Source organism: Panthera tigris, chromosome B1 (assembly GCF_018350195.1).
Source record: "Panthera tigris isolate Pti1 chromosome B1, P.tigris_Pti1_mat1.1, whole genome shotgun sequence".
NCBI classification, from domain to species: domain Eukaryota; kingdom Metazoa; phylum Chordata; class Mammalia; order Carnivora; family Felidae; genus Panthera; species Panthera tigris.
Window position 1 is genome coordinate 161,794,325 of NC_056663.1, and position 26,236 is coordinate 161,820,560.

Here is a 26,236-nt window from a genome sequence, read left to right on the forward strand (position 1 = left end):
ATCTCAGTGATCACTACTTAGCAGTCATCCAGCCAGGAAACTGGGTGTGAACCTGGAATCCTCCCTCTATCTCATTCTCTTTGTCAATCTTCGTAACATCTTTTTATATACCCCACTCTGTCTAGCCGCTTTGTTGGTATCCTTACCTGTTCTCACCCAGAGTTGTTTCTGTGACTGTTTTCTTTTCTTTTTTTTTAATATGAAATTTATTGTCAAATTGTTTTCCATACAACACCCAGTGCTCATCCCAGTGGGTGCCCTCCTCAATACCCATCACCTGCTGTGACTGTTTTCTAAATAATCTCCCTGTCCTAAATCTTATCACTCAAACTGTTTTCCATTTAGAATTCTTTCCCCCCTAAAACTCCAGATGTGAACAAATTATATCCACTCCTAACAACACTTTAACTGTACTCAATTGGCTGCTACTATTTAGAATCAAAATTAAGACTCACTCTGATCTTGTCCCTTTTTTCTAGTTCCTAGCTCCTGTTTCAGCTTGGGCCTCTCTTCATACAATACACTCCAGCTATACAACACTGTGTGTATTTCCAGAGAATGTGTTGTATGGTTTCATGTCTCTATACCTTTGTCCATGCAGCCTCTGCTTGGGACTGCCAGGAATGCTCCTCCCTATCCTGTCCACCTGGTGAACACCTGGTTTTCTTTGCAGACAACTCAAAACTCATGTCTTATATGCAACGTCTTCTGACCACTTCCTTTTTTCCTTAATGCAATCAAAATTATTTTTCCTCCTTTGTAACTCTTATCCATTAAAAAAAAAATGCTTCTGTAACTGTATTGCATTTGCTTTCTTTACATGTGGGGGTCTTTTTATTTCAGATTCTTTTGAAGGCAAGGCTGTGCCTTATTTCTATTTATATGATCAATGCTTAACACAGTGTCTCAAATATTGTACGTGTCCATTAAAAGTTCATTGACTATATCATTTATTACATGGATATGATTGAACATTTATTGATCATTTAATCAACATTTATTAAAAACATGTTATTTTCTTGTGTTGGATATACCAGGCCTTTAAGTGTATAATGTTGTAGGAAAACAAGATTGTTAAAAGTTACGTCATGATATGGCAAATATTTAGCAGAGGTGAAAATTCTTCATGGATCAAGGAATTTATTTCATTAACCATTGTGCCTTTGTTGCCTAGGTCAGTGATTATACCTAGTAAGTGCTTAACAAATAGTGATTGAATTGAACTGAACTTGTGTAACATTCTGGGCTCAATCTATTGACTTAATTGTGCATGCATACACTGTTCTAGGCAGGGATTAGCTGGGGAGAAATTGAGAAATCATGAAGGATTTGTGCCATTACAAGGAGTCTGGCTGTATCCTATAGGCAACTGGGCCAGACTTGGTAGGACCAGCTTAGTTCATTAAGAAGAAAACTGAATTGGAGGGAAAAGAGATATAAAACTGGGAAATGATGGGGGATCATCGCTAGTGTCCAGTTGAGTGGTGACGGTGGATTAAGCCGGTGATGCCAAGGATGGATGGGCCGAAGGGGCTGGATTCCAGGATTTTTGAAGCAAATCCAGATTTAGTGCCAATGAAATGAGGGAAAGAAGATGGAGAAAGTGAAAACGAGACCAGTAGGTTTCTTATGAGGCTTGAGCGCTATAATGTATGTGACAGCAATCTATTAACTACAAAAATTACACATCACTTGGTTGTTTTCATTTTCTATTGGCGGCTCTGAGTTTAGATGAGCAAACCTGCTTTTAGAGACGTGTAGAGGATCCAAGGAAAATGCCAAATTTCGGATTCGCTTTTATTATCCCAGAGATTTCTCAAGACGCAGGGAAAGGTAACCTGAGCCCAGAGGGAGAGGAGAAGAAAACAGTTTAGTGAGGCCCAGCCCTTCCGAATCACCCAGGAGCCACACAGCCCTGCCCTCTTCTCCCCAGCCCCCACCGTCCTTCCGCAAGTTCTCCGCGCCAGCCAATCACGCTCCGCTACGTCATCAATGTGCGCGGACACTGGACAAGTCAGAGGCAGCACCACGTGTACTGTGTTGACTGTCAAAGCCTTCAGGAGCCCAATTCCCGGAAGCTGTGAGTTCTGAAAGAAGTTCCTGCACTCGAGCGCCCGGAGTCTGCGAGCCCCCAACCATGAGCGCCCCGGGCGTGCTGTCCTTTACCCAGCAAGGCTGGGAGCAGGTGCTGGCCAAAGTGAAACGGGCTTTGGTCTACCTGGACGCCGCCTGCGCCGAGAGCCTGCACTGGGGCTGCGGATCCACGCGGCTTCTGGAGGCGGTGGGAGGTCCTGAGTGTCACCTGCGGGAGTTCGAGCCCGCCGCAGTTGGTGGTGGAGCCAAGCAGCCTAAGGCGGTGTTTGTGTTGAGCTGCCTGCTGAAAGGCCGGACCGTGGAGACCCTACGGGATATCATCTGTCGCAGTCACTTCCAGTACTGTGTGGTGGTCACAGCCGTGAACCACGCTGTCCACCTCACCGCTAATCACGTGCCGGCGGCTGCAGCGGCCGAGCTGGAAGGGCAGCAGCCGGTGTTCGAGCAACTGGAGGAGAAGCTGTGTGAGTGGATGGGCAATATGAACTACACCGCCGAGGTGCTGCACGTCCCGTTGTTGCTCGCCCCTGTGGCTCCCCACCTTGCCTTGACTCCAGCCTTTGCTTCCCTTTTTCCACTGCTCCCCCAGGATGTGCATCTCCTTAACAGTGCCCGACCGGACAAGAGGAGACTAGGAAGCCTGAGTGAGGTGGATGCCACGGCCCTGACCCCTGAGCTGTTTCTGCAGATCAGGTGCCTGGTGTCAGGCCTCAGTTCTCTGTGTGAGCATTTCGGGGTGCGGGAGGAGTGTTTTGCCGTAGGTTCCCTCAGTCGGATCATCGCTGCAGATCTGGCTAATTATGCCCCTGCCAAGAACAGGAGGAAGACTGCCACAGGCAGGGCATCAGTGGTCTTTGTGGACAGAACTCTGGATCTCACGGGTAAGTGGGGTTGCTGTGGGTCTTCCTAACCACTCTCCAAAGTTTTGGGACTTTCACTGATTCAGTATATGCTTTATTGACCTCTTACTATATGTCAAGTTGAGGATACAAAGATCAACTAGATGGGTACAGCTCCTGATCCTACAGAGTTTGTCATCTGGAGGGGAATACACACAAGCAAATTAGCAATTACAGTAGTCAATTTGTTAAACGCTGTAACGGGTAAATACATCTTTAACATGCACTGCTTTGTTAAACGCAACTACATCTAGCTAAAGATACTGGGGACATGGACTTATGCTGACATGGAGGAGAACTGTACACCTGGGAACTTTTTAGAAATGTGCAGATGCCAGTATTCACAGTAATGCTTCATAAGACGGCTCTAATTTGTGGGAGAGATGTTGACAGATGAACCAGTGCAAGAGAAACTGTACAATACATGAAATTATCACAGTTTAGTTTTAGGTCTCTTTAAATGAGTGGTAATAAACACTTAAATATCTTGAGATTAAATGCAATTGTATTTAATTGAATATCTTGAGATTAAATGCAATTGTATTTAATTGAATATCTTGAGATTAAATACAGTTGAGACCAACCACAATTGTAGAAAATATTTTCAAATGTTCATTGATTGATTCTTAGCTCTCATTCTATTGAAGATTCGATTGTATTTAATTGGATATCTTGAGATTAAATACAGCTGAGACTAACCACAATTGTAGAAAATATTTTCAAATGTTCATTGATTGATTCTTAGCTCTCATTCTATTGAAGATTTGGTAGGTCATCTCAAATTTTAATAATGTATCAATCATTTATATGTGTAGAGAACAAATGTAACCCTTAAAATAGATGAAGAGAAAACACTTTCTGATAGTGACATGTGCATATTTTCAAAGGTCAACTTTATGATTCTCTAATTAGGTAGATGTAATGTTACTAGTAGTATAGTCTGGCCACACCCAAATTCAGGGAGAATGATCAGGAAACTGACCTTGGCAAGCATTCTTCTGAGTAGATCGGAAAAACTGGAATGAAGTTGTAAAAACCACAATAGCTGTATTTGAGTCTTTGACCTTGTAAGATTAATTTTCAGATCATAAAATAGAAAGTAGCTAAATGAGAATACTGAGATGTCAGCTTAATTATGTGACCAGAAAAAACAGGTGTCTAGTCTGTCAGTGCGATTTAAGTATAACTGTAACCGCCCAGAACTCTTACAAGGATTAAAAAGCACCTGAGGAGTTTATGTTTGTTGAATTTTTGAGCGTGTGGTGTATACTGTTTATACTTCTATTTCCTTACGCCCCAAATAGGACAGATTGTTTCACGATGAACTGTCATATAGTTTTGTGCCCCTCCCCCACTGTTCTGACTTCAGTTAGGCAAACTTTAGTGTCCTGGCTGTCCAGCATCATAGCGACAGTTCTGTTAAGTCTTAGGCATCTCTTTCTTGCATATGACTCTTGAAAATATAAGCCATCAGAAAACTTCCATGCATTCCCATCACCAAATGTGGCACATCTGCACCCACATATTTTTCTTTCTTTACTTTGTATTAAAAAGAGAGGTACTGTCTCTGCTGCTATCTAATGACAACTTCTTCACCTTTGCAGACTAGGTCCTTTCCCTTTTCACTTCTCTCAAAGATTTACCTCTGTTACGTACCCTCCCCTATTCCTAGATCATCATTAAAAAAAAATCTTTTCTACTGGATTTTTCCGGTCAATGTACAAACAGAATGTAGCATCTTTTTTCTCAGCCCCTCATGGTCCTCCAACTTGTTTTATTTCTTGCTCCATTTTATAGCAAACTTGAAAGAGTTGTCTGTACTTGCTGTCTCTACAATCATCTGCTCCAATTTTCCCTTGAGTCCCCTTCAGTTAGGCTCCTTCCCCTCTAATTGCTCTCCCCCCCCCCAGTACTTCCCAGCAATTTCAAATCTCCATCAAGATCGCTAATGGCCTCCATACCGCCAAATCCAATGTTCAATTATCAGGATTCATTTTACTCCCTCTCAAAGCAGCATTTGACACAGCGGAGTAGAGGACGCAGAGAGTTAAAAATATAAAAAAATATTAAGACATACAAAAGATACACGGATAATATAGTTTATTGTGTAATCCCCATGAATATGGAAATCTGACATGCCATTTGCTTGCTGACCATCTTCCCACAGCCTTCCATCACACCCTCTGTCAAATCCAAATTCTTTACCATTGTTTTCAAGGCCATTACAAGACCTGCCTGCGCATACCTCTCCTACCTCATCTCTCATTGATCTCCCTTCACACATTAGTCTCCCACCTCACTGGCTACCTGGCCATCCCTCAACATGCCAAGTATGTCCCAGCCTCAGGGCCTTTGAAGTTAGTTCTTCTGCAGCTCAGCTTGGAATGTTTTTCCTTCACGTATCTACGTGGCTTTCTTGTTGACTTTTTGGAATCTCTGCTCAGATTTCTGCTTCTCAGGCAAGGCTTCCCTGACCACCTTTTTCTAGCTACTCTGTAACCCTAATTGGGATTAGTTTGTTCTTGTGGTCCTAGTAATTTATAAATTAACGTCTTTTTATTTTTATTTTTAATTTTTTTAAATGTTTATTTATTTTTGACAGAGAAAGAGAGACTGTGCATGAGTGGGGGAGGGGCAGAGAGACAGGGGTAGACACAGAATCCGAAGCAGGCTCCAGGCTCTGAGCTGTCAGCACAGAGCCTGATGCGAGGCTCGAATTCACAGACCGCGAGATGATGACCTGAGCCAAAGTCGGACGCTTAACTGACTGAGCCACCCAGGCGCCCCCAAATTAGTCTTTTTAATGGATACCTTTTCAATAATCACTCAAATTGTCTTCCGGATGAACAGATTAATGATTCATTTGTATCAAAGATGTTTCAACATACTCTTATGACCTCCTGTTGGAAATATTCCAGACTGATTTTCAGTTGGTACGTAGCTGTGTTGTCAAACCTGTTTTTTAAACATTAAAATTCTGTACTAGTGAGGAGAGAGAAATCCTCTACTTTTTGGGACTGCAAGTCCCCCACTACTGTTGCCCAGTAGAGAAGAGTGATAGGACCTAGGAGAGTGTGGGAGTGTTGGTGTGGAGACAGCTGGTCCCCCAGAGCTGCTGAGGGTACTGAGACAGCGAGGGGTGGTGGCAGTGATGGCTGTGGGAATGCAACACTTGCCCTCCTCCAAGGTGGTCCCAAACTGAATGGGGTGGTAGGTGGATGGTATTGGTGGCATTATTGTTAGCATGGATGCTCTCTGTCGTTGGTCCAGTCTCTATGGTGTCCAGGAACATACCTGATCACCATGCTCAAATTTTTTCCTGATCTGTCTGGGATGTAACAAGAATAAGGACCTGGGAGTCATGACAATACATTTAATGGAGAAGCTATTACAAGAGTTTGGTGTGGATTCTTACATCAGATTGTGACTTAGATTGGTGCTTTGTTTATCCAGTAATATCTGCAGCATATAAAAGATTACACCAGGGACACCTGGGTGGCTCAGTCGGTTAGGTGTCTGACTTTGGCTCAGGTCATGATCTCGCAGTTTGATGAGTTCAAGCCCCACGTTGGGTTCTGTGCTGACAGCTCAGGGCCTGGAGCCTGCTTCGGATTCCGTGTCTCCCTCTCTCTGCCCCTACCCCACTCACGCTCTCTCTCTGTCTCAAAAATAAGTGAACATTAAAAACATTTTTTTTTAAAAGATGATACCAACAATTTCTAAAAATCAAAAGATGATTGGAAATTGTTGGAATGAGTTGAATACTTTGAGTTTCAATTTAAATTACTTGACAGCAGTTTTAATATAGGGATCAAAAGGAAATACATTTTTCAGGGTTTGATTTAGGTGTTAATTTTCATGTACATGTATTTTTTATTAGTTGTTTAATATTTTGGATAACATCCTTGACAATTTACCATTAGAAAATTTATATGCTTATATACCTTCTTAGAATAAATTAGCACTACCAAAAATAACCTCATAAATATAAATATAAATATAATTCATAAATATCTGTCATTCTTAACATCTTGCTTACAGTACAGATAAATTTCTTTCTCATCTCTTGTCATCACCTTTGTGGAGAGTAATACTAATTTGCCTAATAGTTGGTATAAACATTTATTGAAGGCCTACTACGTGCCAGTTATTTTTCCAGGTATAGGGAAACAGTGATAAACAAGATAGACAATTTCCTTACTCTCCTGAAGCAGTTAATAAACTCTCCACTGTAGAAACACTGAAATGCAGTAGAAATACAGAAAATTTGTTGTAATTATTTGAGAAGCAAATGGCTGCTGATGTCTGTTTGGTATGATTTTGCCTTACTTTTGCCACGTCTAGACCACCCGGAAGCTTGGGTCCCTGCAGAGTGTGTCAGACATGTTTGCACAGGGCATCTAAGTACAACATTCTATGGACTGTTCTGGCTTCCAGTTTGTTTCAAAGGAGAATTAAAAAGGTGGATGTGATTTATGAATCCCTAAAAGGTTTGAGTCTGTTTCCTTTCCATTCTTTTGTGGCTCTTAAGACTGACTAGAGTGCTTTGCTGATAATCTTCAAGTTCAAAATCGAAAGACAGGAGGTGGCAGTAAATCTGGGATTTAAATTTCCTCTCCTGGTTCAATTCTTCTAAATTTTAGTTTCATGTAAACTTTTAAAATACATCCATTCGATTAAAGATTTACTTCCAATCCAAAGGGTGGCTCTTATTCCTGGGATTATGATACACTGATGCATTTATATTTGTTTTAAGATGTATATATTATTGGGGCGCCTGGGTGGCTCAGTCGGTTAAGCGGCCGACTTCGGCTCAGGTCACGATCTCGCGGTCCGTGAGTTCGAGCCCCGCGTCGGGCTCTGTGCTGACAGCTCAGAGCCTGGAGCCTGTTTCAGCTTCTGTGTCTCCCTCTCTCTCTGCCCCTCCCCTGTTCATGCTCTGTCTCTCTCTGTCTCAAAAATAAATAAACGTTAAAAAAAAAAATTAAAAAAAAGATGTATATATTATTTGTTAAAGTATTGAAATTTGAGACTGTTAACAGCTAACATTTGAGAGCATATTACTTTTCTCACCACTCTGCATATCTCAGCTCCTTTGATTTTCACAATAGTTGTTTGAGGTATTATAATTATCCCCACTTTGCAAATGAGGAAACAGAGAAATTGAGGAGTTATGTAACTTGCCCAAGATCACACAGTTAGTAAGTGGCAGTCAGGATTTGAACCTTGACAGTTAACTCCAGAGCCTGTGCTCATAACCCATCTCATATTCGTTACTACAGAGAAAAGTTTGGAAACTCTTGTGCTAGATAGTAGAGATGCTGCTGAGAGGGTATCCAGCTAGCAGCTTCAGAGACTAAACACAGTTGTTGGGCTCCGATCCTGCCATCGTGTTCAGAAAAGCAATTTATTCTTTCTTCCCCCAATCTGATTTCCCACAAAATACAAAATAATCGGCGAATATTTTAGAGTTCAGAGGATATGGTTTAAAATAAAACACAAGTGTGAGGTATGATTGAGAAGACTTAGAAGACTGATGATGTTGCTGGTGTTAAATGCACATCAGTATAATAACTTCAAGTTCTGGCTTAAGTGGCTTAGTTGCTGTTTGCTCTTCATTGACCTTTGAGGGTTTTCTCATTTGTGAACAGGGTAAAATGGTGACCTTGAAGTGCTGTTGGAAGGATATGAAATCATTCATTCATTCATTCATTCAATATATAACTAATATAGTGGGTAAGATTAAAAAGTGATAGGATTTCCATTTGGTATAGCATAGCTGGAGAAGGCCTTTCTGAGGATGTGACATTTGAGCAGAGATGGAAAGAAGAGGAGAAGCAAGCTGTGTGGCTGTCTTGTTGTAGAACATAAAGACCCAGTGGCAGGTGCAAAGGATCTGAGGTGGGAATATGTTTGACATGTTTGAAGAACAGTAGGAGGTCAGTGTGGATCCCTTCAGCTTGTCATGCAAACACGGAGGGCTTGTGGTAGGAGATGAAGTTGGAGAGATCGGCAGAAGGAATGCACCGTAGGGCAGAGTAAGGACTTAGTGTAAAAGCCAAAGTATGATAGGAGAATTGGGGAGTTTCGAACTACGATGTGACGTGATCAGACTTATGTCATATGGGATCATAAACGGAAGGAGTGAGGGGATTGAGGTAGAGCCTCAATATAAGGCTGCTGCTACTGCTCCCTAGGTTGTATAATAGGCATGAGTGGTTAGGTAGGGTGGTCTTAGCTCTGCCTCTTCCTAGTCGTAGGTCCTTGGGCAAGTGCCCAACTTCTAGGTCTCAGTTTCCTGATCTGTAAAATGAAGATACCCACTCAGAGGGTCATTGAGAGGGTAAAATAAGTTAACACATCTATCTCCTAAAACAGTGCCTGGTATATATTGGGCAGTGGAAAATGTTTCTTACTTTTAATAATTAATGATATGCATTTAAAATGACTTAAGTTTTATTACTTCAAATATGTGTTTTCTCCCTAAGGCTAGGAACATGAATACAAGAATGAGTTGTCACACATGTAACCCAGAAGAATTCTCTTACCTGACCTCTCACCTGCTACTAAAGGACATGAGAGTTGGTAAGAGCTAGCTATTTGTCAGGAGCTGCATTCTGTCATACCTAGAGAAAAAAACAAAAAGCAGAATAAGTGAGGGGCGCCTGGGTGGCTCAGTCAGTTAAGCGTCCGACTTTGGCTCAGGTCATGATCTCGCGGTTCATGAGTTCGAGCCCCGCATTGGGCTCCGTTCTCACAGCTTGGAGCCTGGAGCCTGGAGCCTGCTTTGGATTCTGTGTCTCCCTCTCTCTCTGCTCCTCCCCTTCTTGCACTCTGTCTCTGTCTCTCTCTCAAAAATAAATAAACATTAAAAAAAAAAAAGCAGAATAAGTGAGATTTCTATGATGATTCTGCCACATCGCTACAATTTTGGTCACTTAGCAAAGTGTAAAGAATGGTATGGATGATACCTATTCATTTCATAAATGCTTGTTTAGCAATTTTTATGTGCAGCTTCTGTGCTAGGTGATAGTGACATAAAGCCTCACTATTCAGTATGTCCTGGGGACTTAAAGCCTTAGCTTAACTGAAGCTAATTAAATATGCAGAATCTCAGGTCTCAGCCCACACTTATGAATCAGAATCTGTATTTTAACAGGGTCTTTAGGTGATTTGAAAGTGCAGTAAAGTTTGAGAAGTGCTAATGGAAAGATCAGTCAAAGCTATTGTCCATGAGAGACTGAGAACCAAATGAAAATGCCCAAAGCTCAGCAAGTTAGAGTGAATGACATGTGCCTTCATAAGGTTTAGGTACAAAATTCTCCTTTAAGGGGTCACAATTTCTAGGTCAGTGGTTCTCAATCTGGTTTCACCTTCGAACCACCCCAGAAAGTCTGATTTTTAAAAATGGGTCTTTATAAGAGACTCTTAAAAACAGAATAAACTGAGGGTTGATGGGGGGTGGGAGGGAGGGGAGGGTGGGTGAGGGGTATTGAGGAGGGCACCTGTTGGGATGAGCCCTGGGTGTTGTATGGAAACCAATTTGATAATAAATTTCATATTTAAAAAAAATAAAAATGGGTCTGGTGGGCAGGCTAGAATCAGAATTCTTTTAAAAGCTCCCCACATGTGCAAAGACATAAGAAGGGGCATAGGTTGTTCTGGGAATCCTTTTTGGATCATTTTTTTTAGGGCTTAAGGTGCATGAAGGTTGGGATGAATGAAGGAGTGGTAAAAGATGAGAAAGGGTGATGGGGATAATGAGGAAGGAGGTTAGGGCCATTTTCCAAAAGCCTTAAATTTAATGCTCAGTGAGGAGTCGTAAGAAATTTTTAGGCAGGCAAAGTACAGGCACACATTTCCTGTTGAATGAGTTTTCTGGTGGACAGTGTCGGGGATGGATCTATTGATTCCAAAGTGGGAACTGAGAGGTGAGTCAGACTCTGATGGGGTGGGTTTTTTGTTGCTGTTGTTTTGCTTGCTTTTTTTCTAGTCCAGTTTATTAAAGCATAGTTTACATATAGTAATATTCATCAGTTTTAGTGTGTAGTGTTGTCAACAACAGACAGTCGTGAAACCAACACCCACAATCAAGACATTTTGGAGATTGATCAGAAGACCATTATAACATCTTAGGTGAGAAATGATGTGACTTTAAACTGAGTCAATAATGGAAAGAATGAAGAAAGGAGTCATTAAGTATTTAAATGAGAGAATTATCAGCGTGGTGGCTGATATAATGGAGAGGATTAAGAGAAGATATGCCAAGTTTTCTAGCCTGGGCAGTTGCAGAATCCATTCACTGCGATAGGGAAGGTAGGAGAGGATTCAAGTTAGGGGCAGTATAATGAATGTTATGTGATTCTCTTATCCAAGATTTCTGTGTGGGGAAAGGTATTTATTGAATAAACTTGTATATATACTGCCTTATGATTATCCTACCCCCAGCCCCTTCCCCGGCAAAATCCTACCTGATAGTATGGAATCCTTGAGTGGGCTTTTGACGGGTATGCAGTATCTAATACACACCCTTTGTACTCGATTTGACTGATGTGAGACAGCCATAGGTAGTGTTAAAAAACAGTTAAAAAACAGTAATACTTGTAATAGTAGTATTTGAGATCTGATAACCTAACACCGCTTTCCCCATCCAGATTGTGAGTCAACTGAATATGGGATAAGAAGTTGCCAGGTGGAGGTGAAAATACTTGTTTTATTATGGATACAGTAAACATTAAGGAATGCGGCTTCTTATGTCTATGGACAAGTGACTTCCTAATACTGAATCCCAGAATTGAAAGGTTTACCCACACAACAGCAGGACTGAACCAGAGCGAGTCTTTTTCCTTCTTCCCAAGGGCAGAGCCCATCCTAGGAGTAGCAAGTAGAACAGAACCGGAGAGTCCAGGGGAAAAGTGATTGACTAAAGGACGTAAAGCAATTTTGGGAGTCTTACGCGAATTGTTGTCCTTCTACGTAGAAGGGAACGTTAGGAGTAATACATATATTGTTCTTACAAGACAGAACTATAATAAAATACTGAAACATCTCAAAATAATGAAAGAGAGTCACAGATTCTTGAGAAGGAATGATGGGCAATCAGCAAGGAAGTGAGTCTTTGAATATACTAATTCAAAGCGTCCAGTAACTCTATCTCAACCCAAAGGGGCAATATGCACAACCTCAAAATATTCTGTTTGTGAGTATGTTAGAAAATGCTATTGTTGCATTTCTATCTTTTTAGCCTCAGTACAGTGTGACTAAGCTCTTGTGAGGGCTCGTATATGTATGTGTATGTGTATATGTATATGTATGCGTATGTATATTTTATTTTAATTCCAGTATCATTAACATACAGTGTTAATAAGGACGTCTAAATTCTTGCTTCTCACTTTATTCTGTTTGAGTAGAGGCGAGTGAAGATGTTACCTGCCTTATGATAATGATACTAGCATATACATTCACATATGATCCACAGAATAATGCAGGATTGGTATTTTTCTGGTGCTGTTATCTAAACGAGTTTAGCCCTTGAAGCAATTGACTTAACATAGGATTTCAAGTCTTGAGGTTTGAAGATATTTAGGTGTCAGTTGGACCAACTCTGAGTTTATAGCTTAGTAAGATAGTACCACATTTATGGAAGTTGCCTCAGATTACACAGGGAACTAGTGGACTGTGGGACCACTAGAACCCATGCCTCCAATTTCTTTTTCCTACACACACCCTGGAAAAGATGGCATTGGGAAATAAAACACTCTGTGGCTATACTAGACCACATTGCCGTTGGCCAAAATAACTGGGTTCTGGTTGATTTCCATTCTTCAGCTTTTCAAATCATATTTTTAAATTTCTGTAATAAAGGAAAAATTAAGTTCTCTGAAAATTTAACTGTGATACAAGTCTTTCCATTTTATTCATTTCATAAAAGAAGAATCTGAAGTTATTGTGACATTGAGAGGCCCTGAATTCTTAGTCTTTTTTGGGTCATATAAGTAGCACTAGTTAAATGTAAAAAATGAATCTTGAACCAGAGAACTGAAGCCAGAGATGGAAGAAATTGTATTCAGAAGAGCAGGACAATTGCTTGAAAGCCCATACCTGCTTTATCTGTCATTATCAAGTATGCTAGATATACATATCCTTTTGACTAAATCTAAGAAGCTGAGTGATTATGTCTGTGTAAGTTTAACATTTTATTAATTCTCTGATATAATAGTAGAAACAGTAACTGATAGAATGTAAATTATTTTTCCGGTTAGGTAAGTCTCATGTGCTCCTTCTAGAAAATATTAGGAAAAAATGATGTTTAGGTAGAGTTTATATCAACCAAAATATCCTACTATCCGAAGATAACCTTGTTAAAATGTTGGGGTGTGCGTGTGTGCGTGTGTGTGTGTGTGTGTAACAACATATTTTTTATTCTTTTTACAATAGGAATGTATATTCACCATGGGAAGTTTAGAGGCTATAATTAGAAGAAAATAAAAATCATAATTTGAGAACTGCTTCAATATATATACCATAATTGTAAAAAAAATTCTATTCCTTTACTTTTTCTTATTTTTAAATGTTTTATCTATTTATTTTGAGAGAGAGAGAGAGAGAGAGAGAGAGAGCGAGCATACAAGTGGGGAAGAGGCAGAGAGAAAGGGAGAGAGAGAATCCCAAGCAGTCTAGGTGTTATCATCCCAGGCCCAATTTGGGACCTGATCTCACAAACCAAACCATGAGATCATGCCCTGAGCCAAAATCAAGAGTCAGATGCTTAACCCATTGAGCCACCCAGGCATCCCTCCCTCCTTTGAATGTTTAAGATGTTAAGACATAATAATTTTAAGCGTATGAATGATACTTTGGCTCTGTAGAAATAACTATCAGGTTTAAAACTTGAGGAAAAGTAAGTATGTTGTATTGTGACTTCTCATATTTGGAGAGTTTCAAGAGGGATGGATTAGTTAACAATTTGCAGAGGGTTTAATGTAAAACTTAACAAAGACCCCTGAGTTTGGCATAGGGGAGGAGTGAGAAGCAGCCAGACTGTAGAGGCTTAAGAAATTGGGGAAGAATGGCAGCATATGTATACCACTTGTGCGTGCCATGTGTCAACAAATAGCAGTTGAAAAATAAGAATAGCTTGGTGCAGGGTTCAGATTTGGGGCACCAAGTTCAAAGAAATACTATTTTAATGATGAGTGGATATTTTCAAAAATTTTTAGTGAGTGATGAGGGAACTAGTGGAGAGAGAAATTCATGATGCTATGAGGTAATCCTAGTATCTCCATTCCAGACTTAAAGATATAATTCACTTAAGGACCTCTGACCCCCATTTGGATCTCAGGACATTTATACTCACTAGGCATTCGTTCAGCAAGAATTTATTATTAAAAAAAATTTTTTTTAATGTTTATTCATTTTTTTTTAGAGAGAGACAGAGTGTGAGTGTGGGAGGGGCAGACAGAGAGGGGGACCCTGAATCTGAAGCAGGCTCCAGGCTCTGAGTTGTCAGCACAGAGCCTGATGCGGGGCTTGAACCCATGAGCTGTGAGATCATGACCTGAGCCAAAGTCGGACGCTTAACCGACTGAGTCACCCAGGCGGCCCTCAGCAAGAATTAAGTGAGCAGCTTGTAAGTCTGAGTGCTAAGGGGACAACCATAAACCTAGATAGCATAAATAAGATATGGTTCCTTCTAAGCCTAATAAATGAATATTCTACAGATGGTACAAGAACTCTTTCTTCTTTACCATTAGAAGTCACCTTAGAAGCACTCATGTTGGCTCTGTCTTAAGTCATTTTTATGGACCTGTTTTTGTTGTTGTTTTTGTTGTTAATAGTGTGGTTTTGGTGGTTTCTGCCTCTTGAGTTTGAATTCTTGCTCTGTATCTTGCAAGTTACATATTCCTGAGCAAGTTACTTAAGCTAAATCTTCTACTCTGTACATGAGCATAATACCCATCTATTAGAGTTATTGTAAGAATTAAGTGGATAATAAATGTATGGTATGAAACCTAATACCTGGTTCATCACAGGCTCTCAGTAAATATTAGCTATTGTGATGAAGATGGTGGTAATGGTGACGAGGATTCCTTGGATTCTTGATTTGTTGTTTTCTACCTAGTTCTGTCCAATTAATGTGATGTGGGAAGAAGAACAGATAGAGGTAGAGACAGAGAGACATTAGGAAACAAGAAGTTGACTGATTTAGAACGGGTGGGATCAAAACAAGACTTGCCAAGTCCTACCCGTTGTTGGAAGGAGGTCACCCAACGAATGATAGCTTTTGGAAAGATAACTTGGTTTCATGGAAAAAATATTACACTGTCTCATTAGTCTTGAATTTCAATTTGAGGTCCTCAGTTATTTGTTATTGAGAGTTAATGGATGTGAAGTACCTAGAACCGTGTGTTGTACGCAGAAAGCACTTTACAAATGCTTGTATCATTACAAACTGTTATCATTCATTCATTTAGTTTTCCCGTGATCTAAGAAATATTTAGCGAGAGCCTGCTAGCTGCCAAGTTGCCTGCTAGACGTGCTGGGTACAGGGTGAACTAGATAAAGAGTTGCCATTATGAAGATAAGGTTCTAGCAGAGGGGAGAGTTGCTATTCTTGGTCAGGTCTCTAAGCCCTCTGCGTTGTGAAGTTTTCATCAGTAACATAAAGTTTGGCTCTAAAATCTTACAATAGTATCATCCAATGACACTATTTTCTTGGCTGAATATATGCTGATTATTTATTTATATATTAAATACCTATTGATACCTACTGTATATCGGCACTGTGCTAGCTGCTAGGAATATAGTAGTAGCCAGAGAAGACACAGTGCCTGCCCTCATGGAGCCTTAAGTCCAAAACACAAGGCATGGGTTGACTAGGTAATTGTGAGCTTGATTAGTCTTATGGAGGGCAAAATGCTAGGCTTGTGATTTATGTGACAGAAAGCATATATATGTATGTATGTATATATATGTGTGCGTGTGTGTGTGTGTTATTCTTGATGGAAGGGCCATTATAGAGCATTAATACAGCTTTTTTTGAGTTTTGTGAGTTTATGTTCTCCATTTTGTGAGTTTATATTTTTGTGAGTTTATATTTTGTTGTCTGCTTAAACAGGAGCAACTGGACATCATGGAGACAACTTGGTAGAGAAGATCATTTCAGTGCTTCCCCAGCTCCCGGGCCACACCAACGATGTGATGGTTAACATGGTAGAGCTTACGGCACTCCAGAATGAAGACAAGAGTCAGAGTATGGTTGCGCCAGGCTGTCTTGCACAACCCAAGTAAGATAAACAGGGATTGTTGTTTGTTTGTTTGTTTGTTTGTTTGTTTTCCCTCATCCTTCTCTCTCTTCCCCTTTCTTTTTCGCTGAGACCAACTGTTTTTGTAGGAAGGAAACAATGAAGAATTGGACTGGTTGAAAAACTCATAGCGGATAGCCTTGAGAAAAAAGCATTTTTTCCTCTAACCTTGAAATAACCATATCCATTAAACAACACTAAGGCAAAAACTATGGAGGTATCATTTACAGAGGTGTCATTTGGATATAACTGAAGTTTGTTCTGAGGATAGGTTAAGTGAATCAATTTGTACATCTCCATTCCACAGGCAGTTTCACTTGGAAATGAGTCCAGCCTTACTCAATTTCTTTTTCCCAGTGGACTTTTTCACAGGACTCGATAATAGCCCACAAAGCTGTGAAACGGCGCCATGTTTACGCATGTCAACAATATGCTCTCGGACATCAATGACAGAAGTTTCTACTCCTGTGTATGTTTTTCACATGCTGAGAGAAATCAGTAACAGAAGATGGTGTACTTTATGTTATGCAGCGTTTCAAAAACAAAAAAAAACATTTCTCTAGAAACATGACAATCAAAGGATAACAGTAGTTTTACCTCCTCTACTTTGACCTTCAATAATTCCTATGAGAAAAAAAAAAGGTACTAGAAGGTGAAAAAGTGTCTGCGAATCTGTTTCCCTTATTTCTCTGTTTTTAATATTTTTAAAAAAGAGGATCTTGTGCATTATTGTTTGAAATCTTAACAGTAACAGATACATTTGGAATTTCCTATCATATCTGGAATTAATTTTCAGCTCCTGAAGTTTTCAGCTTTTTTTTTTTTTTTTTTAGATAATTAATAACATTTATTGGATGCCTGGTGTGTATAGGCCAGTGTGGGAAAAAACAGAAAGTTCTATACCCTGCCTTTTTGTATACTTAAAAAACATAGGCCACGTGCCTGCTTTGGCAGTGCGTATACTAACACGTAAGCCTGTGGGCTTGCAGCTATATAAATCCAGAAGAAATTGTGATTGGAAATATTTTTAGCTGGTCATAGGGCCTATTCAAAAGTTGCTCATTAAGAACTTACTATGAGCCTTGTCTGAAGTAAGTAATAGGAATAACATAAAATAACATAAAATATCATCCTTGCCTTTAGGGGATACGTTCCTTGTTGGGGTAGTCATTTTTACACACAGGTTCAATTCAAAAAAAAAAAAAAACCAATAGAAATTATGTGAACTCAAGACTCAGGTGTCTGTTACAGATTGTAAATACTACCAAGTATTGGTTCCACACGGTCTTTGTAGATCCATGTGGACCTTGTGGAAGTGGTTTAGTTTGACCTAATTATGTCTTGAAGAATTTAGAGAAAGAGAAGGGCTAACGTGAGCATAGGTTTAGGAACGACAACGGTCAGGGCCTGATGTGGCTGTGAGGAAGGCAGACAGTGTCAGCGGACCACCAGTGCCATCAGCATTAATATTTTCCAGGACTTACCGTGCGCCAAGTGCACTTCTGGGTATTTTGGGAAGTCATTTAGCTTTTATAATAACCTAGTGAGGTCGGTGTTGTTATTTCCCCATTTTACAGGTAAGGAAATAGAGGCAAAGAGACCTTGAGTAACATCATTAGCAGGAGGTGGAGCTAGAATTTTGAGCCCAGAATGTTTGGCTTCAGAGCCACAGTCTTGACATCTGGGCTGCCTATGCAGGGGCCAGAGAGGAGCTAGGCTCACGAGTAGATTTAAAGAGACAGAAACAAAAATCAAGTTACTTGATGATTTAATTTGGAGAGTCCTATTCATTCAACATAGCAGTTACACTAAGAATATAATCCATTTTGGCTAATTTGAGCAGAAAAGGAGTTGCAGGGGGTCTAGAACTTGGAAAAAGCCTCTTCAGTGCCTTGACATCAGAGAGACTGACCTTTAACTGTTTTGTCATGAGTCATTCTGTTTAAGATTCAGATTCCAAGGGAAAAGGTGAGATTGACCTCCCTTGGACCTTGTGCCCACCCCTTGCTCAGCGCGGGACTGGGAGCAGTTCACACTGGCTGAGAATTATGCCAACATTGTATGTGGCACGGTGGAAGGGTTGTTCTTCAAAGGAAAATGGAAACATTTATCGAAAGAAGGGGAAAGGGCTATAGGCTAGCAGAAGCAGTAGATGCCGTTGAATATTAATAGCACACACTTATATGGGACTTCCTGGGTAACAGGCATTGTTCTGATCCCTTTATATGTAGCGACTGTCCAATTCTCACAGCCTCTCTGGAGGTGGGTTCTACTACCATCCCCTTTTACAGATTAGGAACATCCTAGGGTGACACACGCAGTTAGAAGTGGTGGGGACCATATTGGAACCCCAGCAGTCCAGCTCTGAAGTCAGTGCTTGCCATTACCCTGTGCTGCCTCCACAGAAGCCTAAAATAACTACAAAAAGATCAAGTGAGCAGCCCAGAGAAGTTTGCGAGGAAAGAGAAGAGGCGAATCCATCATTAATGAGCAGGAAGAAATCAAATTTCTGACAAGTGTCATAGGACAAACGTAAGAATCTCTTAGATCTGAAAGTTATGTTGTGATTACGGACAATTTATTTACCCTTGACTCCTCGGCACTCATTCTATCTCAAGCTTAGTCCAAGGCTTAGACCAAACCAGTCTTAGAACCCCATTTCCCTTGCTGAGAAATGGGGAGGTGGCAAGAGAGAACGTCTTCTTAGGGCTTCTCGGTCAGGTTTCTTTGCTTCTGATAAGAGACTCAAGAAAGAGACATGCTTTCCCCTCCTCCTCCCACTCCTCCCCCAACTCCTAGGACTCTGATGTAAGTCCTGAAACTGTCGAGGCATTCTGCTGACAACCTGAAGTTGACGCTAACACGTGGAAGGTGGCGTGACCCCAATGTTGCCGAGAAAAGCAGGGATGGGATGCCGTGTCTGGACTTCATATTATGTAGGAGAGTGTACTTCCTTATTGTTTATGCCAAATTGAGTCTCTGTTTTCTGTAACTTGCAACCAAAGGCATCCTGACTGATGTATTTTTTTGGACCTCATTATTTCATCTATAAAATGATGGTGTTGGCCTAAATGACTTCCAAGCCTCTTGGTTTTAAAGCGTTTTTAAAAAAACATTTATTTATTTTTGAGAGAGAAAGAGAACCAGGGAGGGGCAGAGAGAGAGGGGGACAGAGGATTCAAAGCAGGCTTTGTACTTACAGCAGAGAGCGCGACACAGGTCTCTAACTCATGAACCATGAGATCATGACCTCAGCCAAAGTTGGACGCTTAACCAACTAAGGCTCTTGGCTTTAAAATAAAAATGGTTCCAGAGGAAGATGGCAGTGTAGGAGGATGCTGGGCTCACTGTGTTCTGCTGATCACTTAGATTCCACCCACACCTGCCTAAATAACCCAGAAAACCACCAGAAGACTAGCAGAACAGATTCTCTGGAGCCAAGCATAGACGAGAAGCCCACGGAAGAGGGTAGGAATGGCGGAGAGGCGGTGCACGCTACATGGACTGGCGGGATGGAGCCGGGGCAGAGGGGCAGCCCACTGGCAAAGCAGAGCCCCTGAGTCTGGCTGGCAAAAGCAGAGGGGCCAGATGGAGTGTGTTCAGACAGCAAGCGGGACTTAACATCTGGAAGGTTATAAGTTAACAGCTCTGCTCGGAGAGCGGGAGGGCTGGAGGACAACCGGAGGGAGAGTTGTTGAGCCCCAGACAGCGACAGAGCTCAGCTTGGTGGGGAACAAAGGCGCTCGCCAGCGCCATCTCCCTCGCCCATCCCCCAGCCAAAATCCCAAAAGGAACCAGTTCCTGCCAGGTAACTTGCTTGCACCGCGCAAACACCCAACGCTGTGCTTCTGCAGATCCACCCTCCAGATCTGACTCCCTCCCGGTGCCACAGGGCCCCTCCCGAAGTGGATCTCCAAGGGAAAAGGGAGCTGAGCCTGCCCCTCCTGCCCCTGTGCACCTTGCCGATCCACCCCAGCTAATATGCCAGATCCCCAGCACCACAAGCCTGGCAATGTGCAAGTAGCCCAGACGGGCCACGCCACCCCACAGTGAATCCCGCTCTTAGGAGAGGGGAAGAGAAGGTACACACCAGTCTGACTGTGGCCCCAGCGGTGGGCTGGGGGCAGACATCAGGTCTGACTGCGGCCCCGCCCACCAACCCAAGTTATTCAAGACAGCACAGGGGGAGTGCCCTGCAGTTCTGCACCACTCCAGGGACTATCCAAAATGACGAAACGAAGAATTCCCCTCAAAAGAATCTCCAGGAAATAACGACAGCTAACGAACTGATCAAAAAGGATTTAAACAATATAGCAGAAAGTGAATTTAGAATAATAGTCATAAAATTAATCGCTGGGCTTGAAAACAGTATAGAGGACAGCAGAGAATCTATTGCTACAGAGATCAAGGGACTAAGGAACAGCCAGGAGGAGCTAAAAAATGCTATAAATGAGCTGCAAAATAAAATGGAGACAACCACAGCTCGGATTGAAGAGGCAGAGGAGAGAATAGGTGAACTAGAAGATAAAATTATGGAAAAAGAGGAAGCTGAGAAAAAGAGAGATAAAAAAATCCAGGAGTATAGGGGAAAGTTAGAGAACTAAGTGATGCACTAAAGAGAAATAATCTACGTATAATTGGTATTCCACAGGAGGAAGAGAGGGAAAGGTGCTGAATGTGTACTTGAAGAAATAATAGCTGAGAACTTCCCTGATCTGGGGAAGGAAAAAGGCATTGAAATCCAAGAGGCACAGAGAACTCCCTCCAGATGTAACTTGAATCGATCGTCTGCACGACATATCATAGTGAAACTGGCAAAATACAAGGATAAAGAGAAAATTCTGAAAGCAGCTAGAGATAAACGTGCTCTAACATATAAAGGGAGACCAATAAGACTCGTGATGGATCTCTCTACTGAAACTTGGCAGGCCAGAAAGGAATGGCAGGAAATCTTCAATGTGATGAACAGAAAAAAATATGCAGCTGAGAATCCTTTATCCAGCAAATCTGTCATTTAGAATAGAAGGAGACATAAAGGTCTTCCCAAACAAACAAAAACTGAAGGAATTCATCACCACTAAACCAGGCCTACAAGAGATCCTAAGGGGGATCCTGTGAGACAAAGTACCAGAGACATCACTACAAGCATAAAACATACAGACATCACAATGACTCTAAACCCATATCTTTCTATAATAACACTGAATGTAAATGGACTAAATGCGCCAACCAAAAGACATAGGGTATCAGAATGGATAAAAAAACAAGACCCATCTATTTGCTGTCTACAAGAGACTCATTTTAGACCTGAGGACACCTTCAGACTGAAAGTGAGGGGATGGAGAACTATTTATCATGCTACTGGAAGTCAAAAGAGAGCTGGAGTAGCCATACTTCTATCAGACAAACTAGACTTTAAATTAAAGGCTGTAACAAGAGATGAAGAAGGGCATTATATAATAATTACAGGGTCTATCCATCAAGAAGAACTAACAATTATAAATGTCTATGTGCCGAATACAGGAGCCCCCAAATATATTAAACAATTACAAACATAAGCAACCTTATTGATAAGAATGTGGTAATTGCAGGGGACTTTAACACCCCACTCACAGCAATGGATAGATCATCTAGACACACGGTCAATAAAGAAACAAGGGGCCTGAATGATACATTGGATCAGATGGACTTGACAGATATATTTAGAACTCTGCATCCCAAAGCAACAGAATATACTTTCTTCTCGAGTGCACATGGAACGTTCTCCAAGATAGATCACATTCTGGGTCACAAAACAGCCCTTCATAAGTATACAAGAATTGAGATCATACCATGCATACTTTCAGACCACAATGCTATGAAGCTTGAAATCAACCACAGGAAAAAGTCTGGAAAATCTCCAAAAGCATGGAGGTTAAAGAACACCCTACTAAAGAATGAATGGGTCACCCAGGCAATTAGAGAAGAAATTAAAAAATATATGGAAACAAATGAAAATGAAAATACAACAATCCGAACGCTCTGGGATGCAGCAAAGGCAGTCCTGAGAGGAAAATACATTGCAGTCCAGGCCTATCTCAAGAAACAAGAAAAATCCCAAATACAAAATCTAACAGCACATCTAAAGGAAATAGAAGCAGAACAGCAAAGACTGCCTAAACCCAGCAGAAGAAGAGAAATAATAAAGATTAGAGGAGAAATAAACAATATAGAATCCAAAAAAACTGTAGAGCAGATCAACGAAACAAAGAGTTGGTTTTTTGAAAAAATAAACAAAATTGATAAATCTCTAGCCAGGCTTCTCAAAAAGAAAAGGGAGATGACCCAAATAGATAAAATCATGAATGAAAATGGAATTATTACAACCAATCCCTCAGAAATACAAGCAATTATCAGGGAATACTATGAAAAACTATGTGCCAACAAACTGGACAACCTGGAAGAAATGGACAAATTGCTAAACACCCACACTCTTCCAAAACTCAATCAGGAGGAAATAGAAAGCTTGAACAGACCCATAACCAGCGAAGAAATTGAATCGGTTATCAAAAATCTCCCAACAAATAAGAATCCAGCACCAGATGGCTTCCCAGGGGAGTTCTACCAGACGTTTAAAGCAGAGATAATACCTACCCTTCTCAAGCTATTCCAAGAAATAGAAAGGGAAGGAAAACTTCCAGACTCATTCTATGAAGCCAGTATTACTTTGACTCCTAAACCAGACAGAGACCCAGTAAAAAAAGAGAACTACAGGCCAATATCCCTGATGAATATGGATGCAAAAATTCTCAATAAGATACTAGCAAATCGAATTCAACAGCATATAAAAAGAATTATTCACCATGATCAAGCGGCATTCATTCTTGGGTTGCAGGGCTGGTTCAATATTCGCAAATCAATCAACGTGATACATCACATTAATAAAAGAAAAGATAAGAACCATATGATCCTGTCAATCGATGCAGAAAAGGCCTTTGACAAAATTCAGCAACCTTTCTTAACAAAAACCCTCGAGAAAGTCAGGATAGAAGGAACATACTTAAAGATCATAAAAGCCTTTTATGAAAAGCCCACAGCTAACATCATCCTCAATGGGGAAAAACTGAGAGCTTTTTCCCTGAGAGCAGGAACACGACAGGGATGTCCACTCTCACCGCTGTTGTTTAACATAGTGTTGGAAGTTCTAGCATCAGCAATCAGACAACAAAAGGAAATCAAAGGCATCAAAATTGGCAAAGATGAAATTAAGCTTTCACTTTTTGCAGATGACATGATATTATACATGGAAAATCCAATAGACTCCACCAAAAGTCTGCTAGAACTGATACATGAATTCAGCAAAGTCGCAGGATACAAAATCAATGTATAGAAATCAGTTGCATTCTTATACACTAATAATGAAGCAGGAGAAAGACAAATAAAGAAACTGATCCCATTCACAATTGCACCAAGAAACATAACATACCTAGGAATAAATCTAACCAAAGATGTAAAAGATCTGTATGCTGGAAACTATAGAAAGCTTATGAAGGAAATTGAAGAAGATATAAAGAAATGGAAAAACATTCCGTGCTCATGGGTTGGAAGAATAAATATTGTCAAAATGTCAATACTACCCAAAGCTATCTACACATTCAATGCAATCCCAATCAAAATTGCACCAGCATTCTTCTCGAAGCTAGAACAAGCAATCCTAAAATTCATATGGAACCACAAAAGGCCCCGAATAGCCAAAGTAATTTTGAAGAAGACCAAAGCAGGAGGCATCACATTCCCAGACTTTAGCCTCTACTACAAAGCTGTAATCATCAAGACAGCATGGTATTGGCACAAAAACAGACACATAGACCAATGGAATAGAATAGAAACCCCAGAACTAGACCCACAAACGAATGGCCAACTAATCTTTGACAAAGCAGGAAAGAACATCCAATGGAAAAAAGACGGTCTCTTTAACAAATGGTGCTGGGAGAACTGGACAGCAACATGCAGAAGATTGAAACTAGACCACTTTCTCACACCATTCACAAAAATAAACTCAAAATGGATAAAGGACCTGAATGTGAGACAGGAAACCATCAAAACCCTAGAGGAGAAAACAGGAAAAGACCTCTCTGACCTCAGCCGTAGCAATTTCTTACTTGACACATCCCCAAAGGCAAGGGAATTAGAATCAAAAATGAACTATTGGGACCTCATGAAGATAAAAAACTTCTGCACAGCAAAGGAAACAACCAACAAAACTAAAAGGCAACCAATGGAATGGGAAAAGATATTTGCAAATGACATATCGGACAAAGAGCTAGTATCCAAAATCTATAAAGAGCTCACCAAACTCCACACCCGAAAAACAAATAATCCAGTGAAGAAATGGGCAGAAAACATGAATAGACACTTCTCTAAAGAAGACATCCGGATGGCCAACAGGCACATGAAAAGATGCTCGACGTCGCTCCTCATCAGGGAAATACAAATCAAAACCACACTCAGATATCACCTCATGCCAGTCAGAGTGGCCAGAATGAACAAATCAGGAGACAATAGATGCTGGAGAGGATGTGGAGAAATGGGAACCCTCTTGCACTGTTGGTGGGAATGCAAACTGTTGCAGCCACTCTGGAAAACAGTGCAGAGGTTCCTCAAAAAATTAAAAATAGATCTACCCTATGACCCAGCAGTAGCACTGCTGGGAATTTACCCAAGGGATACAGGAGTGCTGATGCGTAGGGGCACCTGTACCCCAATGTTTATAGCAGCACTCTCAACAATAGCCAAATTATGGAAAGAGCCTAAATGTCCATCAACTGATGAATGGATAAAGAAATTGTGGTTTATATACACAATGGAGTACTACGTGGCAATGAGAAAGAATGAAATATGGCCCTTTGTAGCAACGTGGATGGAACTGGAGAGTGTTATGCTAAGTGAAATAAGCCATACAGAGAAAGACAGATATCATGTTTTCACTCTTAAGTGGATCCTGAGAAACTTAACAAGAACCCATGGGGGGAAGGGAAGGGAAAAAAAAAAAAAGAGAGAGAGGTTAGAATGGGAGTGAGCCAAAGCATAAGAGACTCTTAAAAAATGAGAACAAACTGAGGGTTGATGGCGGGTGGGAGGGAGGGGAGGACAGCAACATGCATAAGGTTGGGTATTGAAGAGGGCATCTTTTGGGATGAGCACTGTGTGTTGTATGGAAACCAATTTGACAATAAATTTCATGTATTTAAAACTAAACTAAACTAAACTAAACTAAAATAAAATAAAAATGCTTCCTGAGCCCTTATTGTAACTTAGCTCTGCTTCTGAGCACCTACAACTAAATTCATTCAAATCTGTATTTCCCCCACAACCTGGTCTTTATTTTCACCGGGTGCCTTTTCCTCTTATTTGACTGTGACTGAGTGTTGTCATGGAATATGAGCTTTGAGTACCATCCAAGTATGAGAGTGTGGTCATAAATGTCAAAGGCAGTGATGAGTTCTAGAAGGATCTGAATAAAGAAGAAAGTGTTCATGAGAGCAGGTTTGGTGAAATAGTAAGAGTAGGAGTTAGATTGCATACGGTAAAGAGATAGGTGGTGAGAAAATTATAAGAAATAAAGGTTTGAAGCAATACAGAAAAAAATGGTGGTTTCTTTATAATTTTGGGGATACTGAGAGAACTGTGCTGATTAATATCTTTGCAAAAGAGGAATTGAAATAAATTACAGCTTCTGTCGTATATACTACACTTCCATCAAGATAATAACAAACCACTACTACCTCCTGCACCACCCCCTGGAACTTCTCAGAGAAATGAGTGTGAGGATAAAGAAGTTAGTAGTAAAATGAAAACAGATGGGTGCCTGGCAATAAATAATGTGCCTGCAATGGAATGATCTTTAGAAAGCAAGTCTGCAACTACGATATAATCCTTGATAATCAAAATTTACTGCTA

General features: G+C 40.7%; 1 protein-coding gene across 2 annotated transcripts in view; it reads left to right on the plus strand.

Moving 5' to 3' along the window:
* The first annotated feature begins 2,052 nt into the window (after positions 1-2,052).
* The window catches only part of SCFD2 (sec1 family domain containing 2), a 399,407-nt gene continuing 375,223 nt past the window's right edge, over positions 2,053-26,236 (plus strand). For both annotated transcript variants that reach the window (XM_007075895.3, XM_042984540.1), the window contains exons 1-2: positions 2,053-2,975; positions 16,111-16,279. In XM_007075895.3, the coding sequence (XP_007075957.2) occupies positions 2,138-2,975; positions 16,111-16,279 (1,007 nt within the window). In that variant the 5' untranslated portion in view covers positions 2,053-2,137. The remainder of the gene's footprint in view (positions 2,976-16,110; positions 16,280-26,236) is intronic.